Here is a 24,862-nt window from a genome sequence, read left to right on the forward strand (position 1 = left end):
CAAGGCTTCTAACAAGAGGCCGCTGAACTGGAAGCACATCAAAGGCCCCGTGTTATTTTAAGTCCACATACTTGGCAAAATGCTAAGCATTCTGTGCAGACAAAGGGCTTCCCAGGGTAACGAGTGGGAGCAGAAGCATATAGCAGAGCCTGCGTGTGAAGCAACCTTCCCAAGGCCCCAGCCAGCCCTCCGATGGAGCAGAGTCTCTCAGAAAACGCTTCCTGGAAGAACAACTCCCCACAGCCCCTGGAACAGACAGTTTCCCAACACCCTAGCATACCTCCAAGATCTTATCAGCTGACTGCGCTCAACGAAACGCTTTTAATAGCTCCTGAACTTAATAGTCATCTCCAAGTATCCAGTCAGTACCTGTCCACAGGCGGAGTATCCCAAAAAACACCTCACACCAAAGCCCGAACATGCCTCTGAGAATTCTTATGCGATTAGAAAAACCTCCTACTAAGAAGGGCAATGCTCCACAGCACCAGTGTGGTCCCTCGACAGAACCAATTTGTACAAGAACATTTTGGTACAGAAACATCCCTCCATGGCTCCTGGTGGAACATGCTATGACCATCTCTCCACTGCTGCTGAAATAAGAACATTCACAACACCAGCTCATCACAAACATCCCTCCACCACTCCTGCATGCCCCAAGATCAGCTCCTCGCATGCTTAGTACGTTCCGCTAGCATCTCTTCGAGGCAGTTTGGATCTTAAACATCTTTGACATGCATAATATCATCCCATAGACCCAGCACATCCAGGAACACTGGGCTCCATTAATATCCCTAACAGATCAACATGACCCACTAAGGAGGTCATTCTGACACAGTATTCCTTGGATTAAAGCATCTTTAGAACTCCAGTAATTGCCACAATCGCCTCTATGCTTCCAGTATTTTTCAATGAGATCTATTCAATGCTCTGAGAATTCCCACAAGATTCTTCCCACATTTGCCTCTTACATCTCTATCAAGCGTTCCCTCGAACTTCTCTTCCCCAGTGCTTCCCTTAACGAATTGCTAACAGCACCTACCCATTTCCTACTGAATTATTTCACAACTTCACTTCCCATAGCATAAAGCATCCCTGTGCAACCCCAGCATTTCTAAGGAATACGCACCTAGTTACAGCCCAAGGTGCCCATACCGTGGGAGAGATTCCTGTAAGAATGTCAACTCCAACAGTCATAGGAGATAACCCCCTCCCTCAATAGAGAGGCAGGCAGACACCATCAAAAGAGCAGAGCTCTAACATACAACTAGGGTGAGCTTTTTTAAAACTGTAGGTGCTGCTATTGTTTCTGTTTTAGCTTGCTAACTAAGGCCATCTATAGCGTTTAACGCACAACAGATACAACATGGTAAGATCACACAAACAACTTCAGAATAGGGGGGTGGGTGGAGGTAGGTTGGTGATGGTGGTGGTTTAAGGCCAGGCCTTCATGCAAGTGGTGGTTGTATCCTCTGGTGTCGGGCTAGAGGGCATGGACAGGGCTGCAGGTAAAATCCTGAAATATCAACCTATGTATGTCAATCATACCAGCAGCGGCCAGCATGGGTGGAGGTAGGGTGCAGGAGGGAGGACGTGATCTTCACGCCTAGTCTCTTCTGTAGCCGCTGGCCTGAACAGGGAGCACACCTAGGCTCCCAGTCGGCCAATCACAACGCTGCCTTAGCAGCATTGTAATTGGTCTGAGCGCTGTGCTTTGGCGCTTAGTCGCTGACTGGGAGCCTGGGCAGGTTATCCACACAGGCTTTAATGCAGCCTGCAAGAAGAACATGCGAAGTGCGCAAGACTGTTCTGGCCAAGCAGTCATTGCGCACTTAGGAGGGTGTTACTACTCCTCCCCTGCCCCGCAAAGCTGCAGAAGTAGGAGAAAATATAAAGTTAACGCAAGTCATCATATTATTTTCCCTTTAGTCCACTGCTAAAAAGCAGTGAGGTGAGGTGCCTGCGCCTTCGCAGAGGAGCCGCCACTGAATTGTAAGGAGGAAGGGTTGCTGGCTCTGAATGGCCACCATGCAATCCCTACAACAGTGAGGGCAATTTGTTAACTGAGTTCTACCATTTGGACCAACTCTCGCAGCAAATTCAGAAGGCACCCGCAACAAGGGACTGGAGTCAGCAGAGCTAAAATTCGCAGAAAGAACTGCCCAGCAGAGACTGAAATCAACAATATCAAGAAAATATATACTCCGTACATTCCCAGATTGAGGCACTTACTCCTCTTTCAGCGTGTATTGGAAGAGAGTCCAGGCACAGACAGGGAGGATTTAAGCTCCCAAGACAGGCCAAGGTGAGGGACTTAACTTTGGACACACACCGAGGACCAGGTGCCATCTCCCACCACACACAGAGGCAATACCTTCATAGCAATACAACAAGAGGTTAAACGTTAATGGTCCCTTAGGAGACCACCAATTACCGAGTGAATAAAGTCTGTGCAGACCTAGAACCAGAAACTAAACTCTCAGACGCGATCTAAAGTTTGTCACAAAAGTCCCAGAAAAGCCGGAAGCGAGGGAATTCCATCCAAACACTGCTCTGGTGAATTAAACTTCAATGGAGAATAAGATCTCGCGGTGTTGGGATCGCACATTACTGCCAACCCATCCACCCAAAAAGGTGACTCTCCGGTGTCCACGTGTCCCCTGTGTTGTCTCCAGATACTACCCATGGGAAAGCCGCCAAATCACAATAATCGGACGCAACGAGCACCCCCAAGTTCAACGGTACAGCAGTGATCCATGCCTCAGGACTGCTCGATGAGCTTTAGATGGTCTGGCGCCCTGAAGCCCTTTCTGTGGCACTACACAACATTGCCGAACAGATCGCTAGTTCAGCCGGACAGAAAAAAAGCCTTTTCGCAGACGAAGCAGCTTACCTCAAGACCTTCCCCACGGCTTGTAGGACCATTTTGCAACTTAACCCGGTCTTGGAGGTGGGAGAGAGTCCGGGACGGTCCCCGCCGAAGCTGCTGTGATCGCCGACCATGATAGGGAGAAGGAGCAGGAAGGGGGCTCGTGGGAGGGGAGGGATGGGGACAGGGGGAAGCAAAGCCTAGGGGCACCAGAAGGATTAGTGGTGGTGCGGAGTCTTAACAGAGCACGGATCCCAGCACCCGTTCCCTTCCCAGAACTCGTCCGACTACCTTCGTGCTGGAGCAGTCAGCCGCAGGAGCCCTGGCCCGGCCCCCCGCCCGCAGCCAATGGTCGGAGGAGGAAGAGGAGGGAACGGGAAGAAGGTGGGGGAGGAAGGTGGTAAAGGCAAACAACGGGCCTTATAGGGATTCTGGCAGCCGCCCAGTCTGTGCAAACACGGGGGCTCAATTGCCTCTTTCACGGGGGGCGCGCCGCACAGAGGTGGTTCTGTGGTCGTGGGTCGGGGGCCAATACCACGCGGCTGGTGTACGGGACGCACTGCCCTACGAGCCGGAAGCCTTTAAAGTTATGTGCGGTTCTGAAAAATCACCACTTTCCAAACCTAGTGGTCGCATCTGCTGATGTTATCTTATCATGCTTTATATAGCACCATCTACCATTAATTAGTGCGGCACCGAAGCCACAAGTGGTGCCTCGTACGGTTCTGGGATTTTCATTGGTTCGTCGTGTACTGTTGTCTAGGGGTGTATGGTTTGTAAAAACCTTAATACATGTACAAGTAAGTACTGGTTTGCGCTGACTAATAAGTAAATAACATGGATATGATCGTCATAACGTTCGTTTCAGTATTATATGTTAGGATAAGCAGCATGCTATAAGACTCAGCTTTTTAACCGGAGGCGGAAGTCTACAGTTTGGTCTGTGCAAATAGTTTTCTAGACAAAAACACTAACTAGGTAGACAGGTTTTGAGGAGTAGTTGTACTTATGAGGAGCAGTTGTGCATATGGGGGCATGCTTTGTTCAGTGGTGGCTGCTCCGTTATGGCGGTGGAGTGACCACCACTGCTTTCATGCCAAGTGTACCAAGTCTGGGCTCTATAAAACTGAAAAAATACGCTCTTTGAAGTTACATCAAAGGCAGTGACGTTGTACTATTGAGACCCGTCCCACTTAAAGCCCTGCTCACTCATTAGAGTACCTGTTTGCTTCTAAAAAGTGCCGATACTGTCCCACCAAATGTACTGCAGCTGTGCTGAGAAGTGCAGATACTCTCCTTTTTTACATTAAAGAAGTGCAGGTACTCAGCACCAGGCAGTACCTGCCCATTTAAAGTACTGATAAAGTGACTATTTTTAAATATTTTATATGAGCATAAAGGAAGAGAGCGCTGTCACAGTAAAAGATTCATTCACATAAATCAAAGAGCCTCATCACCTCGTGAATTTGTCACCACCCAGCCCATACGTCATATGCTATTCAGCAACAATGGTCCCAGTTTTTTTCCCCCACTGCAGTGCAAAGGTTCATGGCCCAGAGACATTCTTCAATGTAGGAGGATCAGCACACATCCAATGCCTGGCAATATCTAATTTTACCACCATGAAACCAGTAGCCACCAGGAGCTAGGGCGTGGAGTTATCTGCTCCCATCCCCTTCAATGCCCCAAATCGCCCGAGGTTAGATTACAAAGCAAACCCTATTGTGTCATTTATCCTTTTATATACCTTGGACCAATCTCAACTGATCACTAGTGGCCAGCCCACACCATGTGAAAAAATTCAGCTCCAGCCGCATGTCAACATGGACAGTGATGTTCTCTTCTCTCCATGCGCTAAAAAGTTTGATATGGTCAAGTATGTTCTATAAACATATTTGAACAGTATTAGCCTGAATTTGGCAGAGGTGATCTGGCATCTCACAGCCATCTTGGCTTCCAAACACCCATCCACAATGTGGCCTCCCTCCTTCTGGCAAGCTTATAAGCAGGGCTGGGGAATTAGTCACTCAAAATCTGTATATGCGGGACATGCCTTTTTTAGTCCAGCAGCTCCATCACAATCTTGGATTCTAAAGGATTAAATTCGGAGTCCACTTTCATTGATTGGTTTACTACTGAAGGGCACTGGGCATATCAGGGAATTGAAAAATAGAAGGCAGATTGAAAGAAGTTGGAGGGATACCTGCACCAGTTAACATCAGGAGAGCAGAGGCGGACGCCTCCTCCCACTCCAGCAGTGTCTGCACTGAGCCCACAGCCAGCTGCCTCTCCCTGATCATTTACGTGTGGAATCCACCAGCTGAAAGGGAGTGGGCGAATGGCTAGAGTTTGCATTGGGCTGATGAAGCCCCTAGTCACATGAAGAGTGACTTCTGAGAAGGTAAAGCAGGATTCGAAGAACAGTGCTCCGTAGGATACTCATGACAATGCTCGGCCAAAAACTATAAGCGTCGCCCTTGAGAAGCTGCAACCACACTTTCCCAGAAGCAGGCTGCGGGACCTTAGCCTGTGACTAGAGGTCCCTTGTGCCACTCACAAATGTTTGTCGTTGCAGGCCACAGTGCATATAGCTAATAATAAAGGTCCAATAGGTGTTCCCCACTGCATTATCAAACTCGGCACATCAGAGAATGACTAACATAGCGGATGCCCTTTTATCTCATTTTGTTGAGAACAGGAAGGATCCTGGCAAATAATCGCAACTGTGCTTTTGAACATGGAAAATCACAGCACCTGACTTCAACACATTAATGTACATGTTCTCCTTCACAAGAATGATGATTTTTGCTTATTTTTGTATGACCTAAATAAATACCACAGCGCTATGTTATGATAATGATACCTAACAATATTCTGAATGCATTTCATATGTTTTTCAAGAAGACACCTTAATATTTCTATGTATTATCGATCATTTGGATTTAAAAACTACCTGCACACTTTATAAGGAAGAGCTCTAAAGAGAGTTGCTACAATATTTAAGGCAGGGAGCAAGTAACAGACGATGGAGGCAGGTAAGGCTAAGGGGTGAGGCAGGAGCAAGAATGACTGTAGCAGGGGTATAAATGAGTAAGGCAGGGATAACGAGGGAGCAAGAGGAATGACAAGAACGAATGGGGAGTGAGGGAGCAGGGAGATGGGCAACGAAGGGAACAGCAGTAAACAATGTGAGTGGAGGGTGGGTAGGGGAAAATCAATAGGCGGGAAGTAAGCAAGCAGCAGAGAGTGGGAACTACTTGGAGGCCTATATCACATACACCTAACACGGAGAGTAATGGAAATAATGAAGCTTCAACTAAATGCCACGGGCTTGAAGGACAGCCCATCCAAACAATAGCTATCTTGAAAACTACATGAGGACCAAAGGCAAAAGGGGTCTGAAACTGGCCATTTTCTCTGCTGTCTCGTAGATAGTTATTGTTGTCTATAGCAAGACCCAAGAAGAAGTTTGTTGAAAGATACACTGAGAAGCAGTCAATGTCATCGTTTTTTAACTCACTCAGCCATTACAGATGGGGACCAAAAATGCCCAGGTCTTGCTAGGAAGAAAACAAGCAACCCAGACCAGTTTTAGCCTTGTTGGGCCTAATCAGTCAAGGGCAGCTTGAGCCAGTGACGCAGTAAGCCATGGGGCCAAACCTGGGCAAAATCTGCGCACTTAGGCTGTCCCATTTAGAAAACAAAAACTGATGGTCTGAATGCTTAAATTAGTCCTCTGCTAAAAGTAATTACTATGGTTTACATTTTTGTCCATTTTATTTCACCAATTGTGCCACTACAAATGACGTGTAGCCGTAAGCAAATTAGGTGACCTCTTGACTTTCCTAGATACATGCAGGGGAAGTCGAAGGAAGGCACCTCACAGAGCATCAGTGGAACTCAAGGGCTCCGAGCAAATCCCTTCTACAGATAAAAACAGGGACAAGAAAGTGGGCCTTCCTTTCACACCATGAGAATTAACCTTCATTCTATTAGGTGGGTCGAAGGGGAACAGAGGTACCATGAACAATCCCCTGAATGAGTTGCTAACTAAATCAGAGAACCAACTCTACCTCCATGTTGCAGAAACGTTGCCCACCGGCGCAGCAATCCCCTGGGGCGGGGCAAGCGAAAAGGTCGGATGTGATAACATGTGGTGCATGGATCCCATCAGAAAGCAGGAAACTACTGCTGACGTTAACAAGCCAGTTTGGACTGAGACGTAATACTTTTACAACAATAGATGCTAGCTGGGGTTTGAAGTGCTTGTTAGCCAAACACTAAATCTATGGGGGTACCTGTTGGCTGTGGCTGTTTAAGTGCTACTTCTGTAGCAGTATCTGGAAGGGTGAGCCAAGTGATGTTATCAAGGTGCCACCTGTTGGTAAGGTATGGTAGTGCCGAAGATTTAACACACACAGGTTGAAACCCAAGCATCGATTTCACATTGACCCCAGCTGGTTATGTCTGGAAGTGGTGCAATAAAACTTTGGTCAGGCAAAGGAACACACTGTATTTACAGTGAGACCTGCTGGCAGTTGCTGACAAAACGGTCAGAAAGTCAGCCATGGGTTTCCTTGACAGTCACATTGTGCTCAATCCCATAACTGATCCCAGAAGGACTGCTGTATCATGTGGGTGTCTAGATGGGTTACATTCTTGCTGCAGGCTAAGGGTTCTGAATGTCTGACACCAGCAACCCGTTTTGTCCAGGGAAGGGCTGCACTACCTCAGTGTGTTGAACCAAACCCTGCCCTGTCTCTCTGTATGTGTGCTTGCACGGCTGTAACAAGCATCCCCCTTATACATTAAGTTTGACAAGACTGCTTCTGTTCTTCCAAGCTTAAGTCAATAGAGACCCCAACAAGAAGCCAAAAAAACAAATCCCGTGTCAGCGAAGCACAGGTTAGCAAAAGAAGAAACTGCCGAGAGGAGGCTCCCCGAGCTTGACCTCCCATTGGTAGAATATGGGCACACACGCTAGACAGCTGTGCCCCTCGGCCCGACCCCCAAAGGAGGCCCATGTCTTAGCACTCACTGAAAAAACTAGAGTCTCTTATGCTGCAGGACCCAGGGAAACTATCACAAGCTTCTCCTACACAAGGTACTCCAAACTGCTAGAGATTTACCAACTGCAGTAAAAGGGTCTATACAGTGTGAACAAAAACAGTGCAGTTAGACAGTGACACCACCTGCAGTTTTCATGGTCTTCTCAAGGATAATTTGTCAAGTACTTGCAAGGCTGTGAAAGAGTGGCCAACGGTCATGGTTTTTGCAGATCTGTTCCTCGGTTGGGAGGTTTGTCCCATTACCGGCACTCAGCTGGTGTGGGATAGCAAATGTTCCCCATTTTATCCTGCTAGCAGCTAGCTCAGATGCCTAACGAGGCATTTCAAGAAGTATGGAATGGTGTTCACCTCTCAATATTTCAGACATCTATGAGCTGGGGAAAAATAGTGTCTGACTGGGAGGGAGGAGCTACAGCACAAGAGGGGTGCTTCACAAAACAGCTTCAGGGACACCCTCACCTTGGCAGATACTAACGGGGAATGTAGACACCGGCAGGTAAACAACCCCGAACGTGCAAATCAAAATAAAGAAGGGGCCTGTCCTGGAAATATGCCCTTGGTATTTATTTCTTCCATTAAGCTTTCTGTAAAGCATACACCTCGTTAGATCTGGGGACATGGAGGATATGATTTGCCCAAGATCAAACAATTAAGGTTAGAGACTAGAGATTGTAATGTAGTACTGCTTATTACAATGGTTATTAAGTTGCCACCATATTGCATTTTTTGTGACAACAACATGCGAGTGGGTGCTTTCTACTCTCAATCCACCGAGGTAATATCCAGTCAAGTCATACCTGTGGCACCCCGAACTTCATAGTTGAAAAATCCCTGTTCTGCACATACCTGCGGTACCCCAAACATGATCAACAATCCTTGTCTCCAGCAACATCACATTTCCTACCTAGCTTGCATTGGGCTCTCAAATCCACAAATTGGACCTCTCCAGGACACGAGAAAGCTTGTGAAAATGTAACCAGACTGACTGGTTGATGCTCAACTTTGAAGACTGCAACTGCTCTCCGTGACAGTGCCTGTGTGGAGTGCAGGTACATCCCCCGAGGACACTAGCAGCATTCAGACTAGAAAGGACCATACCCAACCAAGGCCTTACCACGGTCTTCTGCACCCACAACTTCAACTCAAGATGAAACCTCAAGCACAGGGAAACTAGTGGAGAGAGACCAGAAGCCTTCCAGAGACTCTCACCACAGATAGTGACAGTAGATATCAATGAAAAAATGATGGCGAACTGATGTAAACCAGAATCTCTGCCTAAGAAGATTGCTCCACTGTGACTAAGTACTCTCTGTGACTGCGAACATTTTCCCAGCAAGCTCCAAACAGTATCCCCTGGTACCAGTTAGCCTCTGCCCAGAGCTATGCAAAGTTACAGCAAACAGTTGGACCTACTGGCCCCAGAGCCGAGCTAAATTGGAAGAGCCTAAAGTTCCCTTGTGTGACTCGTGTCATCCAGGAGTTGTGTGCACAGCAGTATCAGGGCATAAAAAGATCTTATTGAACCATATCTTTTGTTCTCATGCCCATAATCACTGGACATTCTTACTTACAACCTGTGTTACAAAACATACAGCCATATTTAGGTTTTTGGTAAAGCGAATCTGGTTGGTAGCCTAACTGGGTAGCCTGTTCCACCAAGAACATTAACTGAATCAATACGCAAGTCACTGCTCATAACACCATCTAAAAATTCATTTACCATATTATTTGTGTGGTTAAAAGCTAAAGACTTGAGACTACAATCATTCAATTTCTAACTTAAGATATTAAGAAAAAGTATTATAATTTCCAAGTAATAACCCAGGCTTAGCATTAATTTATTATATTTAGCCACTTTCCGGGTCAGCTTGGAAAACATGCACTCTCACATTTGATATGCCAAAATGGTCCCTACTATTTCAGTAATGTGGCAATGGGGGTAATGTAATGTATGGGGGTAATGTTAACCTAGAAGCCAGCTTTGCAAAGCCTCACAGAATTAAGAGCCATTCTTTGCAAAGCTCAATACTTGGCTCTAACACGGGGGTTAATGGGCCAGAGTAATTTCCAGTATTGTATTGCGAAGATATACAATTACTAAAATGTAGCAAGGGATGAACACAAATTAAATGTAATACAAGCATTGCCAGAACCTTTTCCTTTAAGTGTAAGACACTGAATCAAAATCTCTCAAGATTAGAGTGAGTTGTTTCAAGCTTGGTTGAGAGTTTGAGGGTGCTCAAGGTTTTTAGAGTGGGTACCTAACAGTTCGGCCCTTCTAACCATTACTACCAAAACGTGGCCTGTAACTCCATAAAAAAAACTTTAAAAAACATGCTTCCTTGTAAAAGCTTTCGGAGCACCATGGATGTGGCATCTTAGCTACAGAAGGCTGAACCCAGGCTCTGCACCAGAGTGGTCAGGTTTTTATTGTAAATAAGAATCTCAGCTGCCGTACCATATTTTCAATCAGATACAAGGAGGGCAGGCAGCCTCGATTATTCTCAGTATGGGAGATTTGCTGGTTGAGATTATTTGGATTCAGGAGAAGCAGATGATGGACCTAAACCGCATCGGACAGCGGCAAAAGGAAACCCACATAAGTAGGTCTCAAAAAAGATAGTTTAAGTACACAGGTAGGGGTAGACCTGCACTGGCCGCATGCCACATCAGTCAGAGAAGAAGTTTGCAATAGATGGAAGTTGTGTGCAGGAAGAGGACGAAACACGGTTTGGTGTGAGGTGACCGACTGCCAGGCAGGTTCCCTACTCTAGCTGCTCAAATGTACTTTGCTGCCCTCGTGTTCAGCCCTTCACCGTGGTTCATTGTTCTTAATTCCCAAGACATTTTCTGACTGTCATGCTGTTTCTCGGACGTCTGGCAGGCACTTCTGGCCAGGCTTCAAGAAAAGACCTTTAGCCAACTGGATTCCCGCAGCTCCTCATCTTGGAATGCACTGATAAGGGTTACTATGATGTTACTCTTCCAAGTATTGACTGGGGGAAATCACATCTTAAACAACAGAAACAATGCATTGCTCGTATGTGAAATGTCCTGTGATTTTTGTGAACTTTCAAAGCCCGACATCAGAAAAACAAACAATTGAAAGGGCCTGGCAACTCTAGCAGGGGGGAGTAGGTCAAGAAAATAAACTTGTAGAGGACTACCATACTACACAGTGCATCTAAAACTGGTTTTCCAGTCTTGTATAATAGAACACTTACAACACACAGTAATAATCCAAGAACTGGTCCTAGTTATTGAAACTGCATGTATTACATGGCAGGGATTGGTCTGACTCAGTGGACGTCACCTGTATTGTATGGGAAAGGGACTATACCCACGGACAGCCACCAACCAATAAGGAGCCAAGAGAATTTACTCTTAAAACACAAATCAAAGGGGGGCTTTGGTATCCTCAACCTAGATGTAGCCTTGGGGTTTGCAGGGTAACACGTAAAAGTTAGCATGCTGGTGGTCTCTTGGTGGTTGACCTTACAGCATCCCTGTGAATGATTAGCAGTTGTACAAATCCCTGAGCAGTGCCAGCTTCACAATAGGAGTGTGTCCAGACTGCTGTATCAAATATGGCTTGAAGAGGCAGGGCATCCTAAATGCCCCAAAGACTTCCCATTAAGGAATCTGAACCTCTTCCCAGCCAGCATGTGCAGCAACCTCTAGCTACTTTGGGTATGATTGGGAGAAATCAAGAATGCAGGTCAACTGGTTCATGAGGTTTTGCCAAGGAGCATTTGCGGTTCTGAATGATCCCATTCTTGTAATTTCACAGCCTTTTGCTTTGGTCCGATTGGAGTAGCCCGTGATATGAACACTTTAAAATGATCACAAAGTGCACCACAGTAGCCAAATAGAAGAGCACCAAAGGAAATAGTATAGTGCTGAAGTGAAATAGATGGTTATAGGTTTCAGGTCACGTCAGCCCAGCTAATCACCAGAAGGTCACACAACTGACCTCACCAGCAGCTTCACATGCCTCCGATACACACCAACCCTGCACCTTTGGTCACAGATCAGTAGATGGTAAAAGCCAAAAGAATCACTACGTTTATCATCAATACCTAGCTAGACTTCTGACTCTTTTGGTCTGAATGTTCACTTCTACCACACTAGCCTATCTGACTCACTGATAACAGAAAGATTTACTTGATCCTAGAAACTTCAGAACCCTCGGATTAATCTCAAACGGTCGTACATCCTCTCTGCCATTTCATTTGAAGTAGGACCTGATGAGGCCTCTCTGAAAAAGGTCACAATGATGTGTAAATCCCTCTTAAAGAGGGATGCCAAACCGGTCGAAAAACAAATTCTCCCCTTTTAGCTGGTGAGTTCAACATCAAGATTATGCTGAAGAAGCAACAGATCATTACACAACAGTTTCTGGGCAAACTTGCTGAAAAAGTACCCATGTATCTGCTCTGTGTCTTCCTTGCACTTCGAGAACAGCACATGCAGATCAGTTGCCTCTTCCAGGACAGTATCTGTAATATGAGGTTTCTAAGACACCCTCAAGAACTCTGTCAGTTCTCATGGCGTTGCCGCACTCCTGACATTTGACCTCTCACCTACTAATTCAAAAACATAACACCGGTATCTTGGGTCCTTAAATGGATTAACGTTTAACGCATAGAGGGGCACATTTCCTTCTCATCAACATTCATCCTTTCAGTAGGGGATACCAAAGCTCAACAGTTGCTCCTCTTCATGTACATCTGCCCCACTACCTGAGTTTCGATTCTTTCAAGCTTATGTTACAACGATGATGACTAGAACAAGATTATCCTTAATGTGGGGAAAACTTGGACCTGGCCAACTCAGCAATTCGCTAATGCCTTCTGGCAGCAAAACAGTGGAGGATGCAGAACTGCCTGAACCACAATTCCTGTATTCCGGAGGTCTTCATCTGTGGCTCTGGGCTTAAATATGGCCTCATTATTTTATTGGCTCAAGGAATTGACTGCCCCCAACACCTTCGCATTAGTTAAGAACCTTGGGAGTTGTGACTCTAGCTCAGCTAAGATTACAGTGCATCTTTCCTTACCATGGTTTTGCACTGTGTCCAGGCCAAACTTTAGTGCTGTTGTTTCCTCCTATGTCAACACACGCTACATTGGACTTCCTGGGGACATAATCAGCAAACTACAACAAATCAAGAATGCTACAATGAGACATGTTCTAAACCGGATAGAATGCCATCATATTTGGTCTGCCACCATGATCCTACGCTGGATTTCAGTCGCATGAAGAATCTGCTTCGCTGGTCTGGTCTTCACTCACCATGGGACAGGACCAATCTCTGTACAATCTAAACTCAGACTCTACAGACAAAGGAGCAATTTCAAAACTAGATTGCCCCTTTACACATTTCCCTATTCAGAAGAAACCCACACTAGGGAGGGGCCCTTCTCGGGGCATACATGCAAGCTCTGAAATATCTTACGGAACAGAACAAGGATAATCAGTAGTCACCTAGATTTCACTATGTAACAGAACCTAACTGTACCCTGAAACACATTCAACCGGTTACAAACGTAAGGTTTGTATACACCAATTGTGATTCTCACACACACTTTAACATCTGAATTACCCATTAAAGAAGTGCTACAACAAAGCTTTCTCAGGAGTAAGAAAACATACGTCATACAACATATGAAAGTGTGGCCCCACTATACGGTTGAAGGGTGGAACATGACTAAGCAGTGCATAATATCCTCGGAGCATTGATGCATAGTGTGCCCAGTCAGTTGTCCTTCTTGTATGTCGTCAAACCAGGAGCAAGCTGCACTGACTGGATTACAAGTTCGTAGTGATGGCTTAACTGTCACCCACCTTTATTTTCTGAGTAGCTTTCCCGAGTGACCTTTAATTTGGGATTTAGTGACTACCTGCCCTGCCCTGTTGTAAGGTCCATTTACCAGTGCAGCATTTCAATGCAGAGGGTTTTACTTTGGATTTTCTTTTCACCCTCTTAGTTCTTGACTATCACAAGTCAGCAACTAAAATGGTAGAATCCAGCTAGAAGCTGTGGCCACACCTTGCCTTGCAGAGCAATTGGAAGCACTTGGGGGGGCATCACCACCTTCAACAGGCCTAGTTTGGCCTCTGCTGAATGATTATGGTAAACATCAGCATAGCATAGTAACTGAGAACTTCAGAAAAACTTCAATCAAACCACCTGTATCACATCATACAAGAGGGCATTTTCAACGGACACAAAACACACAGATTCATTTCTTAAAAACCACTAAGGACTGTCATTAGAAGCCTGCAATCACACACAGTACCCACCTTAGCACGAAACACCAGCATGCCGATCTTACGTTTTAACAACTTAGATGGACTGAGTAATTCATCCCAAGCAATTCCAGCTATTTTGGCCTCAATCAACACGCTCTATGCATACAGAACATCCTCAATGTACACTGATCACACAAGTGTTCCCCCAAAAGCATCAGTTTCACAATGGCTGCAATAAACAACCACTGCACATTGATTTCCAAGGACAGCTATCAAATACTGCTTCCCGAAAAGATCCCTTTGCTTAAACAGGGCCATCATGCATTGCGCGACAAAAAAAGATATGAAACATTGGTTTAAAAATATTTTTGTATCAGAAGTTATAGCTAAAAAACACGAAGTCAGAGCCATACATTTCTACGGGGTTTATGATTTCAGAGTGGGCTTGAGCAACTGGCTACAACTACAGATCTAAACCCATGGCAGATTTCAGGGATCGAAGAGAACTCAAACAACATTAGGGAAGAAAGTAAGGAAAATGCGGCCGCCAGTAGATACATGCTCTTTTTCCTGATAAAATGAATTGCTAGTGCTCCTAAAAGGATTATACCTTTAGGAGACAGATGTGCATTTTGGTTACCAGTTTTCCCAACACCAGAGATCCTTTCATAAGGGCAAAACAGTTAAGGAAGGGGTGAGGGGAGGAGGGAGGTGCTACTAGCCTTTCTAGGCCTTTTTAAAAACGAAAATAAATCAAACACTACAGATACCTGGGATAAATGTGAACATAATTGCGTGGAGCAATTACAGCGATTTCATAAGGCTGCGGGAGACGAACGGGGGCCACTTCATGCGGCTCTTATGGGTGACCACTAGTCCTCAAGGAGGTGGAGGGAGGGATTCAACGCACACAATGCAGCTTCGCGGCGCTGATATGGTAGGGCGAAAGCACTTTCATTGCACTGCTAGTGGTTTCACAGGCTCCGACGGTGCCTCTTCAGGCAGAATGACGGAGGTTCACTCGTACAAAGCCCTGCTGTCATATTGCATTAGGCAGAACACGGGTTTGGTGCTTAAAGCTGCCTGTAACAGATTATGCACTTTACAGGGGACACCCGCATCCGTTGCCCCTAGGGAATTCCCACGCCGGAAGCATGTGCCTAAGAATGTGTTTTAGGCGTGCTCTATCACCGACGAGACACTACCGAGAGCCAGCTGACCTCAAGCCCGTCGTGCTTCGGCTAGAGAGCCAGAGCCCCAGTACAAGGCTGGTTGGGGTAAGGACTGTAACACGACAGAATGGGCACACAGAGAGTGGTGGGGTAGGGGAGGAAGCCGAGGAATCCCCCCTAAAAAACTGCAAGTAAAAAAGGTGGCATTGGCTTATGTCTTGACACTCTTTTCCACCCAGGATACAAGTGACGACTGCTTCCTTCTGTAAGCAAGAAGGCAGAGGCAAAAGGGAACAAGGGAGCTGGCAATGAACGCTGGTCACCGACCTGAATAAAACCTTGAACACCTTCAGCTATGCATTCTCCACTACATACCTCAGCTAGAATTGTTAAAAAAAGAACCCAATCATCCTGATTAACAGTACTTGGCTCTTACAATTTCCTCAGTATCATTTAGACCTTTATATTCATCATACCGGTATACTATTGTGAGAGACAGGCATGGATGCCTCTACGTGGTCAGCCTCTCCAAAGGATGAGGCTTGCTAAGTTTATCAAAAGATCAGTGTGCCATAGTGATCGGTCCATCATAAAATGCATGAGATAGACTCTCGACAAGGGTCACCGATGTGCCTATTCAGCCTATGGCACAACCGTCATCGAGAGTCTTCTACTCAGTCAAAGCAATAATGAGCTAAGGCCTCTCAACAAACAGCCGGTTACTCAGTAGGTACTGAATACTGTGCAAGGAGAATCAAGGACTTCCAATATCATTAAAACCCACTCAGCCTCAAATATCTAGCCATTACTTCTCTATCAGCAAAGACCAACACATTACACAACACATTTATCAATCACAAGGAAAAATCGACTCTTATTGATGACATAACGAAATTAATTACCAACCAATTTAGAATAAATTAATTGATTGTAATCGTCATTGGAACAAAGAAACCGACGGTGCCTCATTGCCTCAGAATGATTCCAGACGATAAACTCTTTCAATCTCCAATGTTCCCTGTACATGTAAATGGGTCTATAAGGGTCAACAAGACTTAATAAAGCAAATAAATCCAGAAATGAGCTCTTCAGTAATCTCAAACAATAATCCTCTTTGCCCAGATAACATCAATAACTCAAGATGCACTGAATGTGCCTATCCCTTTACCAAAAAGATCTTTACCCTCAGAAACTAAAGATACAGCTATCTCCCACAGTCAAGTTTGCTTCCGACCTTTTCCTTTAAAAACTAGACCGAAAAATACAGCACCTTTGTCCTCACTATACCACAGAGCAACATGAGGATGATCACTGACATCAGGCGTTGACATTCCTCTGCAGACCCTATCCATCTCTGACTCAAGTTCGTTCATCATCACCAAAGCTGCCTTCAACCAGGCTTCATCTTCTGCAATGGTACAGAAACTAGCCTCCTACATATAGGTGATGCCTCTCTCCAGCAGTGCGACAAGGGAAGCACCCACTTGCTAATACTTCTGGAACTCTTGTCAGCCTCCAACATAATTACATTCTCCTCCGTCACCGACAAGTAAGCATGACTTCAACTTCACTATTGGTACCTGGTTCAGGCCCCATCTATAAAAACAGATTTCAGTGTGTCGAATTAGCAGCTACATGTCTGATCTTATGCTCTCCTCCTTCGTAGAACCTCAAATCAAGATCTGAGGTGCTACGAAGGAGGAGAGCATAGGATCAGTCATAGAGCTGCTAATTAGACACATGGAGATCAAGCCTGGTCTCCATTCTTTTCAGATTAAATGTAAAGATGTGGAGGCACTTGGAAAAAGATTCCATGCTATTACAAAAGCTCACTGCAAGTGTGGGGATGACACGCGGCTATACTTGAGGAAAAATGACAAACAGCCTGCCCTAAATAAAAATTATCTCCTGCATCTCTGCTGTACAAAGATGAAGCTCAATGTGCAAAAAAATCTGAATTCCTCGTCCTGCTCCCAAACAAAGCTCCAAGCTTCGAGCTACTGCACTGACCTGAATAGCACTGCTATGTCCACCCATGAATAGCACTGTTATACCTCCTCAGATCGCCACCATATCTAAGCTATAGCAAAACCCCTGGGTCTTACCCAGGATTCTAAACAAACAAGTTAACTACATTTGGGTAATGGTCTTAATGGTGGATACTCTATCTAGCCGCAGATTACCCACTTAAAAGTACTCCTCAGGAGCAAGACTGGATCTGGAAAACTTTTCTCCAGCAATGCTGCAGTGCATTGCTAGGTGGCGCTGTGCACCTCTGCATTAACCCCGTAGCACCCCCCCCAGGTGACAGAGCAGCATATAAGCATTAGCCCAGAATGCTATTGTCAGTTTCTTGCTGGTCTTTTTCTCCGCCCCCAGAATTGGAACGTGAATTGGTAGTACCAGCTTCACATTCCAGATTCCTAACTTGGCACCTTTTCAGATGTTAAAAGGAAATCATTCCACAGATCAGGGAGGGGAGAGGGCTCCGCTAGAAAGAGCATTATTGAAGTGAAGTTACTTGTTCTTCTGATGACGATCGCAGATTCCTCACCTTAAAGTAGATAAAGCAGTATCTCCCCAAGAGGAGGGTCTGTGGAGTGGACCCAGACCAAGGTCTTGCAGAAGCGAGCAGGCAAAATTCTGAAGCCCACACAGCTGCCTGGCAGATGTCAAGGACAGAGAGTGCCAACGCATTGGCCACAGCCTTAGCCCTGGTGGAATGGGCTCTCAAACTTTCTGGTGGTCGTTTCTTGGCTTGTGCGTAGCAGATCTTAATCCAGAGGATGTAGAGGTAGATAGTCCTCTACCTCAAGGTCTGCTACACAATGGCCAAGTGACACTTATTATTTATTTGAAAGTTTTATATAGCGCAAACATGACCACTGAGGGTATCAGATCACTTTACGGATTGTGCAGTAGTACGAGTACATGCAAACACAAATAATCAACATATCGACAAGTACATAGACTGAGAATGTCTAACATTCTCCAGAGCCTAGCATCTAGGACACAAAACAGCGTTGAATGGCCCGGGAGTCAAGTGGGGAAGAAAGCCTGAGGCAGATATTTATTCATCAAGAGCTCTTTAACATCTGATTTGAAGAGGGCAGAGGAAGGGATCACCCTGACTTTGGGGGGCGGGGGGGAGAGAGAGTTCCAGATACTTGGTACCATACCCGAAAATGTTCGATTATAGGTCTTTTACTTACTTATGCGACGTGCTGAAGTAATCACAACAAGCAAGATAGTCGTCAAAGTAAAAAGATGTAGCAAGGGGGGCGTGGCTTGGATGCCGCGCAAGATGGCCGGCTAGGTACGGAGCTCCGCCGCATCGACCACCTCACGGCGTTTTTTCCCGATGTAAACGGGACCGCTACTGAGCACCGTTGCCGGATTTGGTTGGCGGAACACTAGCGAAATCGGCGGAGCAGCTTTTCATCGCTTGTGGAGCCGTTTTCGCCCCTCTCCGTGATGAATTCCCTGCCCCTCACGGAGCCGCCATTTTGAAGCTCTTTCGAGCATCGGAGCCTCTGCTGACAGGAGCTGTCACTACACGACGTGCCACTGGACACCAATGAACTTTCAGACACCGACTTCACTTCAGGGGTGAGATTTATATATATTGTGCAAGACACCTTTACTGCGTTTTTTCTCTCCTCCTCCACATTAGAGGAAACGTCCAAATACGCAGTTTTACGGCGCTTCACCCCTGACAACTGGATGTTTCCCGCCCTAACATGCTCACTGCTCTGAAATACTTTTTATCCTAAATTTCCTCCTCATGGCGCTATGATAACAACGTTCTCTGAGACTTTTTGCCCGTTTCTCCTGCGCCTCAGCTACTTCAGGATGCTCCTTCCTGTGATTCCATTTTAGCCATTCTCCCCTTTTTGTACTCGTTATTTAGCATACTCTAATTCTCTGTCGCCTTTTCCACTGAGTTACGTCTGGGTGCTTCCCCCTCTCTTTGGAGATATTTCTGGAACATTTCACATGCACCTTTAGTCTTCTCACAGGGAATTGAGACTATATTGTCGCACGTTCATTCCTTTCTATGGTCAACTTACGCAAACCTAAATTTGTCTTCATACCATCGAGGAGTACTTCAGGTGCATCTTCATCTGGTACAAATAGAGCCACTGTATCTGCGAAAATGACGACTCCAAAATCATCATTGGCTCATACTAACACCAGTAAGTCTTCCCCACCCGCTCCGGCGGGCAAGCGCCTCAAGCAAAATTCTCCTACGCCAGAAGACAATCCTTCTCATTCTTCTATTGACCAAATTCTAGAGGAATTGCGTGCGCTGCGCCCATTTATTGAAAAGACGAGTACAGATATGCAGCTTTTAAAAGATAAATGGGAAAATATGGATGCCCGTCTCTCTACTGTTGAACAGCACCTTCCTGAAGTTCAGTCCAACACACAACGTATAGACTCTTTAGAAAAAACGGTCCTCTCACTCCAAAAGCATACAGAGGATTTGGAAAATCGAAATAGGAGGAATAACCTCCGTATTTACAATTTGCCGGAAAATCTTGAGGGGGATAATCCAGTAACTTTCTTCACCACTTTCTTGCCGAAACTTCTGGACCTACCACCTTCCACCTCCATTAGTATACAAAGAGCCCATAGACTAGGTGCCAGAACGGGCTCCTCCTCAAAACCTCGTGGAGTCATTATTTTATTTCTGAAATACACAGATCTTTTATTGATTCTCTCAGCCGCGAGGAGTAAAAAACAAGTGTCTTGGCAAGGTCAACGAGTATATCTATCTCAAGATGTCTCTAATGTCACCGCCTCCAGACGTAAAGAATTTCTGGCTATGCGTCCCTCTCTGCGCGCCTTGGGAGCAAGATATGGCTTGTTTCATCCTTGTACTCTCAGAGTCACCTATCGAGAAAAGACTTGGTCATTTCAGGAACTTGGAGAATTAAGGAACTTTCTTCTTCTACACAGTGGAGAAGGGATGGACGCCTCCTCTTCTGCTTCGACCAGTGGCTGAAATTGGACTTTTATTGTTTAACTTGTTTGTCTTCCTAATGGCTTGTCTTTGACTTCGTGTATTCTCCTTACTTCTCACCTCAGTTCTTACACTCTCTTTTCGTATCTCTTCTCTCCTTTATCTGTTTCTGGCATCTCCTATATATCCCTCTATTTTCTTTTTCTACTCTCTGGACTTCTATTTTTACGTCTACATGTTATGTATGTTAACATTTTTCCCTTTTTTCCTCCCCAGACGGATATGTATCGGATACTCCTCTCAACACCTTGTCCCATTCCATGTTCCTTTTGTGCGGTCTCGATGTGGTTCTCCTCCTGATCCTGGTCCGTACGTCTTGTAAAGCATCATCACCTCCCCACCTTCCCCATGTGTATTTTTTCTCTTTCAGGTATGTTTAACGCAGTCATCCTTCTGGATTTGTACTGTCTTCTATGCATTCTCTCTTCTCTTCCTTCTTCCTTCCCCACTGGTCTCCCTTCCCTTTTCCCATCCCTCCCCTCCTCCCTTTTCCTTTTTCTTCTCCCTTTTCTACCTGTTCTTCCTTCTTCCTTTTTGAAGAGTTTTATGGTTAATACTTCTATACAGTCTGAATTATTATTACATGTACAGTATGTTTTTGCAAATCTTGATTTAGATCAGTTTAGTAAGCTTTCACCTTCAAAGTTGTTTCATGGAATGTGAAAGGATTTAATCACCCTATCAAAAGGCAAAGAGTACTCTCCCACCTTTCCTCTTACAATCCAGATATCGTCCTTATCCAAGAAACTCACCTATCTGACATCGAATCTTTAAAGCTAAAGCGATTATGGGTTGGAACTGTTTTATTTTCTTCTGCTTCCCAAAAAAAGAATGGAGTAGCCATTTTGATTCATAAGCGTCTCCAGTGTAAAGTAGTTCTAGAAGAAAAGGATGACGAGGGACGCTGGGTCTTAGCTAAACTACTAATTAACAATATCCCACTTACGATACTCAATGTTTACGGTCCCACATGTTTTGACTCCTCCTTTTGGCCCTCCATTACAGCAAAATGTATTCAGCGTAAAGATGATGCTTTTCTATTGGGTGGAGACTGTAACCAGATCATTGACCCATTTTTAGACCGAAGATCCTCTGATCGTTTTTCTCCTCATAAACCTCATAAACAATTCCTTGACACTATTACCCAAACTCATTTGGTAGACTCATGGAGACTCACTCACCCAGACGTTATGGATTTTTCCTTCTTCTCTCCTCCTCATGCTTCCTTCTCCCGCCTAGACTATATCTTTCTCTCTCCATCTCTTTCTCAACACCTTATTTCTTCCTCTATTGAACCGATTGTTATCTCTGACCATGCTCCTATTATTACTGTTTTTGACCTTCTTCCTCCTACTCCTAAATCTTCTCGCTGGCGCTTCAACCCTTCTCTTCTTACTGATCCTCTTTTTTCCTCCTCTTTTCGTGCTTTTGCTTCTGAATTTTTTCATCTTAACTCTACGCCTGATACCTCACCTCATACTCTTTGGGATTCCTTCAAGGCCACAGCCCGAGGTTTTATTATTGATTTTGTCTCTAAAAAAAAGAAAAAATTCCTTCAAAAGCGTAAAGTCACCCTTGCACATATTAAATCTCTGGAACATCAATTCTATACTTCCTCTGATAAGATTATGTCTCCTGAATTGCTTAAGGCGAAGATTGCCTTTAACAAACTTACCACAGACTCTGCCTCCTCTTTTCTTCTCCGGAGCAGCGCGCGATTTTATGGAGGTAGAAATAAATCAGGTAAACTGTTAGCTAATTATTTAAAATCTCGTAAAGAACGTACTAATATTGATTCTATTTATTCCCCCTCTAATGTACTTCTTCATACCAATGCAGAAATTTTGGAACAATTCCACTCTTTTTATGAAACTTTATATACTCCGGAAAACCCTCCCACCCCAGAGCTTATTCAATCCTACTTTGACAACATACCTCAACCAGATACTTCCCACCTTAATATTTCGGCTGTTGATTCTGACCTTACGATTTCGGAACTGTCCTCTGCTCTATCCTCCCTCACTAAGGGGAAAACCCCAGGACCGGACGGCTTCCCAGTTGAATTCTACCTACATTTCTCAGACCTTCTTTTACCCCACCTTCTATCTCTATTTCAGTCTTTTTGTTCTACTGGATCAGCCCAAGGCTCTTTTCAGGACGCTACCATATGCCTTATCCCTAAAGATGGTAGAGACCCTAAGTTCTGTAAAAATTATCGACCTATATCTCTAGTTAATGTTGACTATAAAATTTTTGCGAAACTATTAGCTCTTCGCCTTGACCCGCTCCTACCACATCTTATAGGGAAAGAACAATGCGGCTTTGTTAAGGGCCGCTTGACCTCGGATAATTCTAGACTCTTTCTTAATGTTTTAAGTAAAGCCCCTTCACTATCGATTCCCCTTGCAGCCATTTCAGTAGATGCTGAGAAAGCCTTCGACCGGGTTGACTGGTCTTTTCTTCTGGCCTCCTTAAAATGGCACGGCTTTAACCCTAAATTCATATCTTATATTTCTTTGATATATTCTATGCCCAAAGCGTCTGTTCTCGTTAATGGTCAACTCACTTCCCCATTCACACTTCAACGTGGTGTTCGTCAGGGCTGTCCCTTATCACCTCTTTTATTTATTTTAGCGCTTGAACCTTTCCTTACCTCCATACGCAATAATCCATCCATCTCTGGCTTCCCGTACGGTAAACGTCATCTTAAATTGTCTGCATATGCTGACGATATTCTTTTATTTATTTCTGACCCGCCTACCTCAGTCCCCGCATTACTAAACGAATTTCAGAAATTCTCCTTGGTCTCCGGTTACAAAATAAACTCGGACAAAACAGAGATTCTTCCTTTAACCAAACTTTGTCTCCCCCACTTTTTCACGGCTACTGGCTTTGCTTGGAATTCTACAAAAATTAAATATCTCGGCGTTCTTTTTTCTAGCTCTATATCCTCCTCCATTCAACTCAACATGAATGCAGTCATATCTAGGATAGACTCATTACTCACCTCTTGGAATCCACTATTTCTTTCCTGGTGGGGCCGTCTTGACTCCATCAGAATGATGATTGCCCCTATTTTGATCTACTTATTATCCATGCTCCCACTTCGTATCCCAAACTCCTATTTCCGTCGCATTGATTCTACGTTGTCCAAATTTCTTTGGAAGCAGAAAAAAGCCCGCATATCGCTTTCCAACTTACGTAAATCTAAACTTAATGGTGGTACCAACTTTCCAGACTTTCGCCTCTATCATAAGTCCTTTTCCCTTCGACAGGCTTCCCGCTGGTTATCTCAGGAACCCTCCCCTTTTTCTCCCCTCTGGCTTTCTGTTGAACAGGAACTACTGCTTCCGTACTCTTTCCAAGAAGTAATTCGTTTTACCTCTAAAGCCCCATGCCTTAATCCCCTTTTATTCAAGCATACTTCTTCTCTTCTGCGCCCTTTAGTTTCACCTTCCTCAGTAACGCAGGAATCCTTCCTACTATTGCCTATATGGTACAATTCACTTCTATTAATTAACAACCGACCTATTGCATGGCCCTCATGGAGAGCGAAAGGTATCATTTGGATACGTCATCTTTTTGATGGGTCATCCCCTTGCTCATTTCCTGCATTTCGGTCTCAATTCCACTGCCCTCCTTCTTTTGCAAAGAAATTCCCTATCCTTATGGAAACCATTCTAGATCGTTATTACTCTCTCCCCTCTGAAGACCTACCTACCTCATCTTCCTCTCTACTCACTGTCCTTTCTACAACTCCTAAAGCTTCCATAATTTACCGGTACTTTTCAGCCCCCAATCCAGATCGTCTCAAATCAAAATTAGAATTGTCCTGGGAGACAGACTTACTTTCTTCGTGGCAGACTTCTCTCTGGGACAAAATATGGGCTCGATCCTTGAAGATTTCCCGTACTGCTTCTCTCACTCAATCCCTATTTTTCTTTTACCACAGACTATACCTTTCTCCTCTTTCTATCTCCCGCTTTCAACCTGATGCTGTATCTAACTGTTGGACCTGTAATGCCCCTTCTGCGGATCTTTTCCACCTCTTCTTCTTCTGTCCTTCAACTCGTATTTTCTGGTCTCAGCTATTCTCTCGCCTTTCTCGCATTTTCAACCTCTCTATTCAATTTTCTCCTTCTTTAGTATTTCTTGGTAGCCTTTCAGAGGATTTAGACCTCCCCCCACATTCTCGCGGTCTTTTTGACCTTATGCTGGCTCTGGCATTACAGCATATTGTCTCTAATTGGAAATCTCTGAACAAATTGTCTCTCAATTGTTGGTGGAATCTTGTATGTCACTCACACAGACTTGATGTTGCCTTTGCTTCCTCCTGTAAACCCTCCCGAAATGTTGAATTTTACTGGCTACCTCTTACTCTATACCTTGATCAATCCGCCAAAAAGAGTTACTCTCCACTATCTTCAGATAATTTCAAGCCCCCCTGAACACATGTACTCTTGCCTGCAGTTTT

General features: G+C 44.9%; 1 protein-coding gene across 3 annotated transcripts in view; it reads right to left on the reverse strand.

The window, feature by feature from the left end:
* MOB2 (MOB kinase activator 2) overlaps nt 1-24,862 on the reverse strand; it is a 323,951-nt gene that overhangs the window by 67,309 nt on the left and 231,780 nt on the right. Inside the window, exon 1 of one of the 3 annotated variants that reach the window (XM_085644920.1) lies at nt 2,891-3,177. The exons of the other annotated variants lie outside the window; for them this stretch is intronic. Coding sequence (XP_085501046.1) covers nt 2,891-3,000 — 110 coding nt within the window. The 5' untranslated portion in view covers nt 3,001-3,177. Of the gene's footprint in view, nt 1-2,890; nt 3,178-24,862 lie in introns of those variants that run through there. 3 annotated transcript variants of the gene reach the window in all.

The sequence above is a fragment of the Triturus cristatus genome, chromosome 3_1 (genome assembly GCF_964204655.1).
Source record: "Triturus cristatus chromosome 3_1, aTriCri1.1, whole genome shotgun sequence".
In the NCBI taxonomy this organism is placed as follows: domain Eukaryota; kingdom Metazoa; phylum Chordata; class Amphibia; order Caudata; family Salamandridae; genus Triturus; species Triturus cristatus.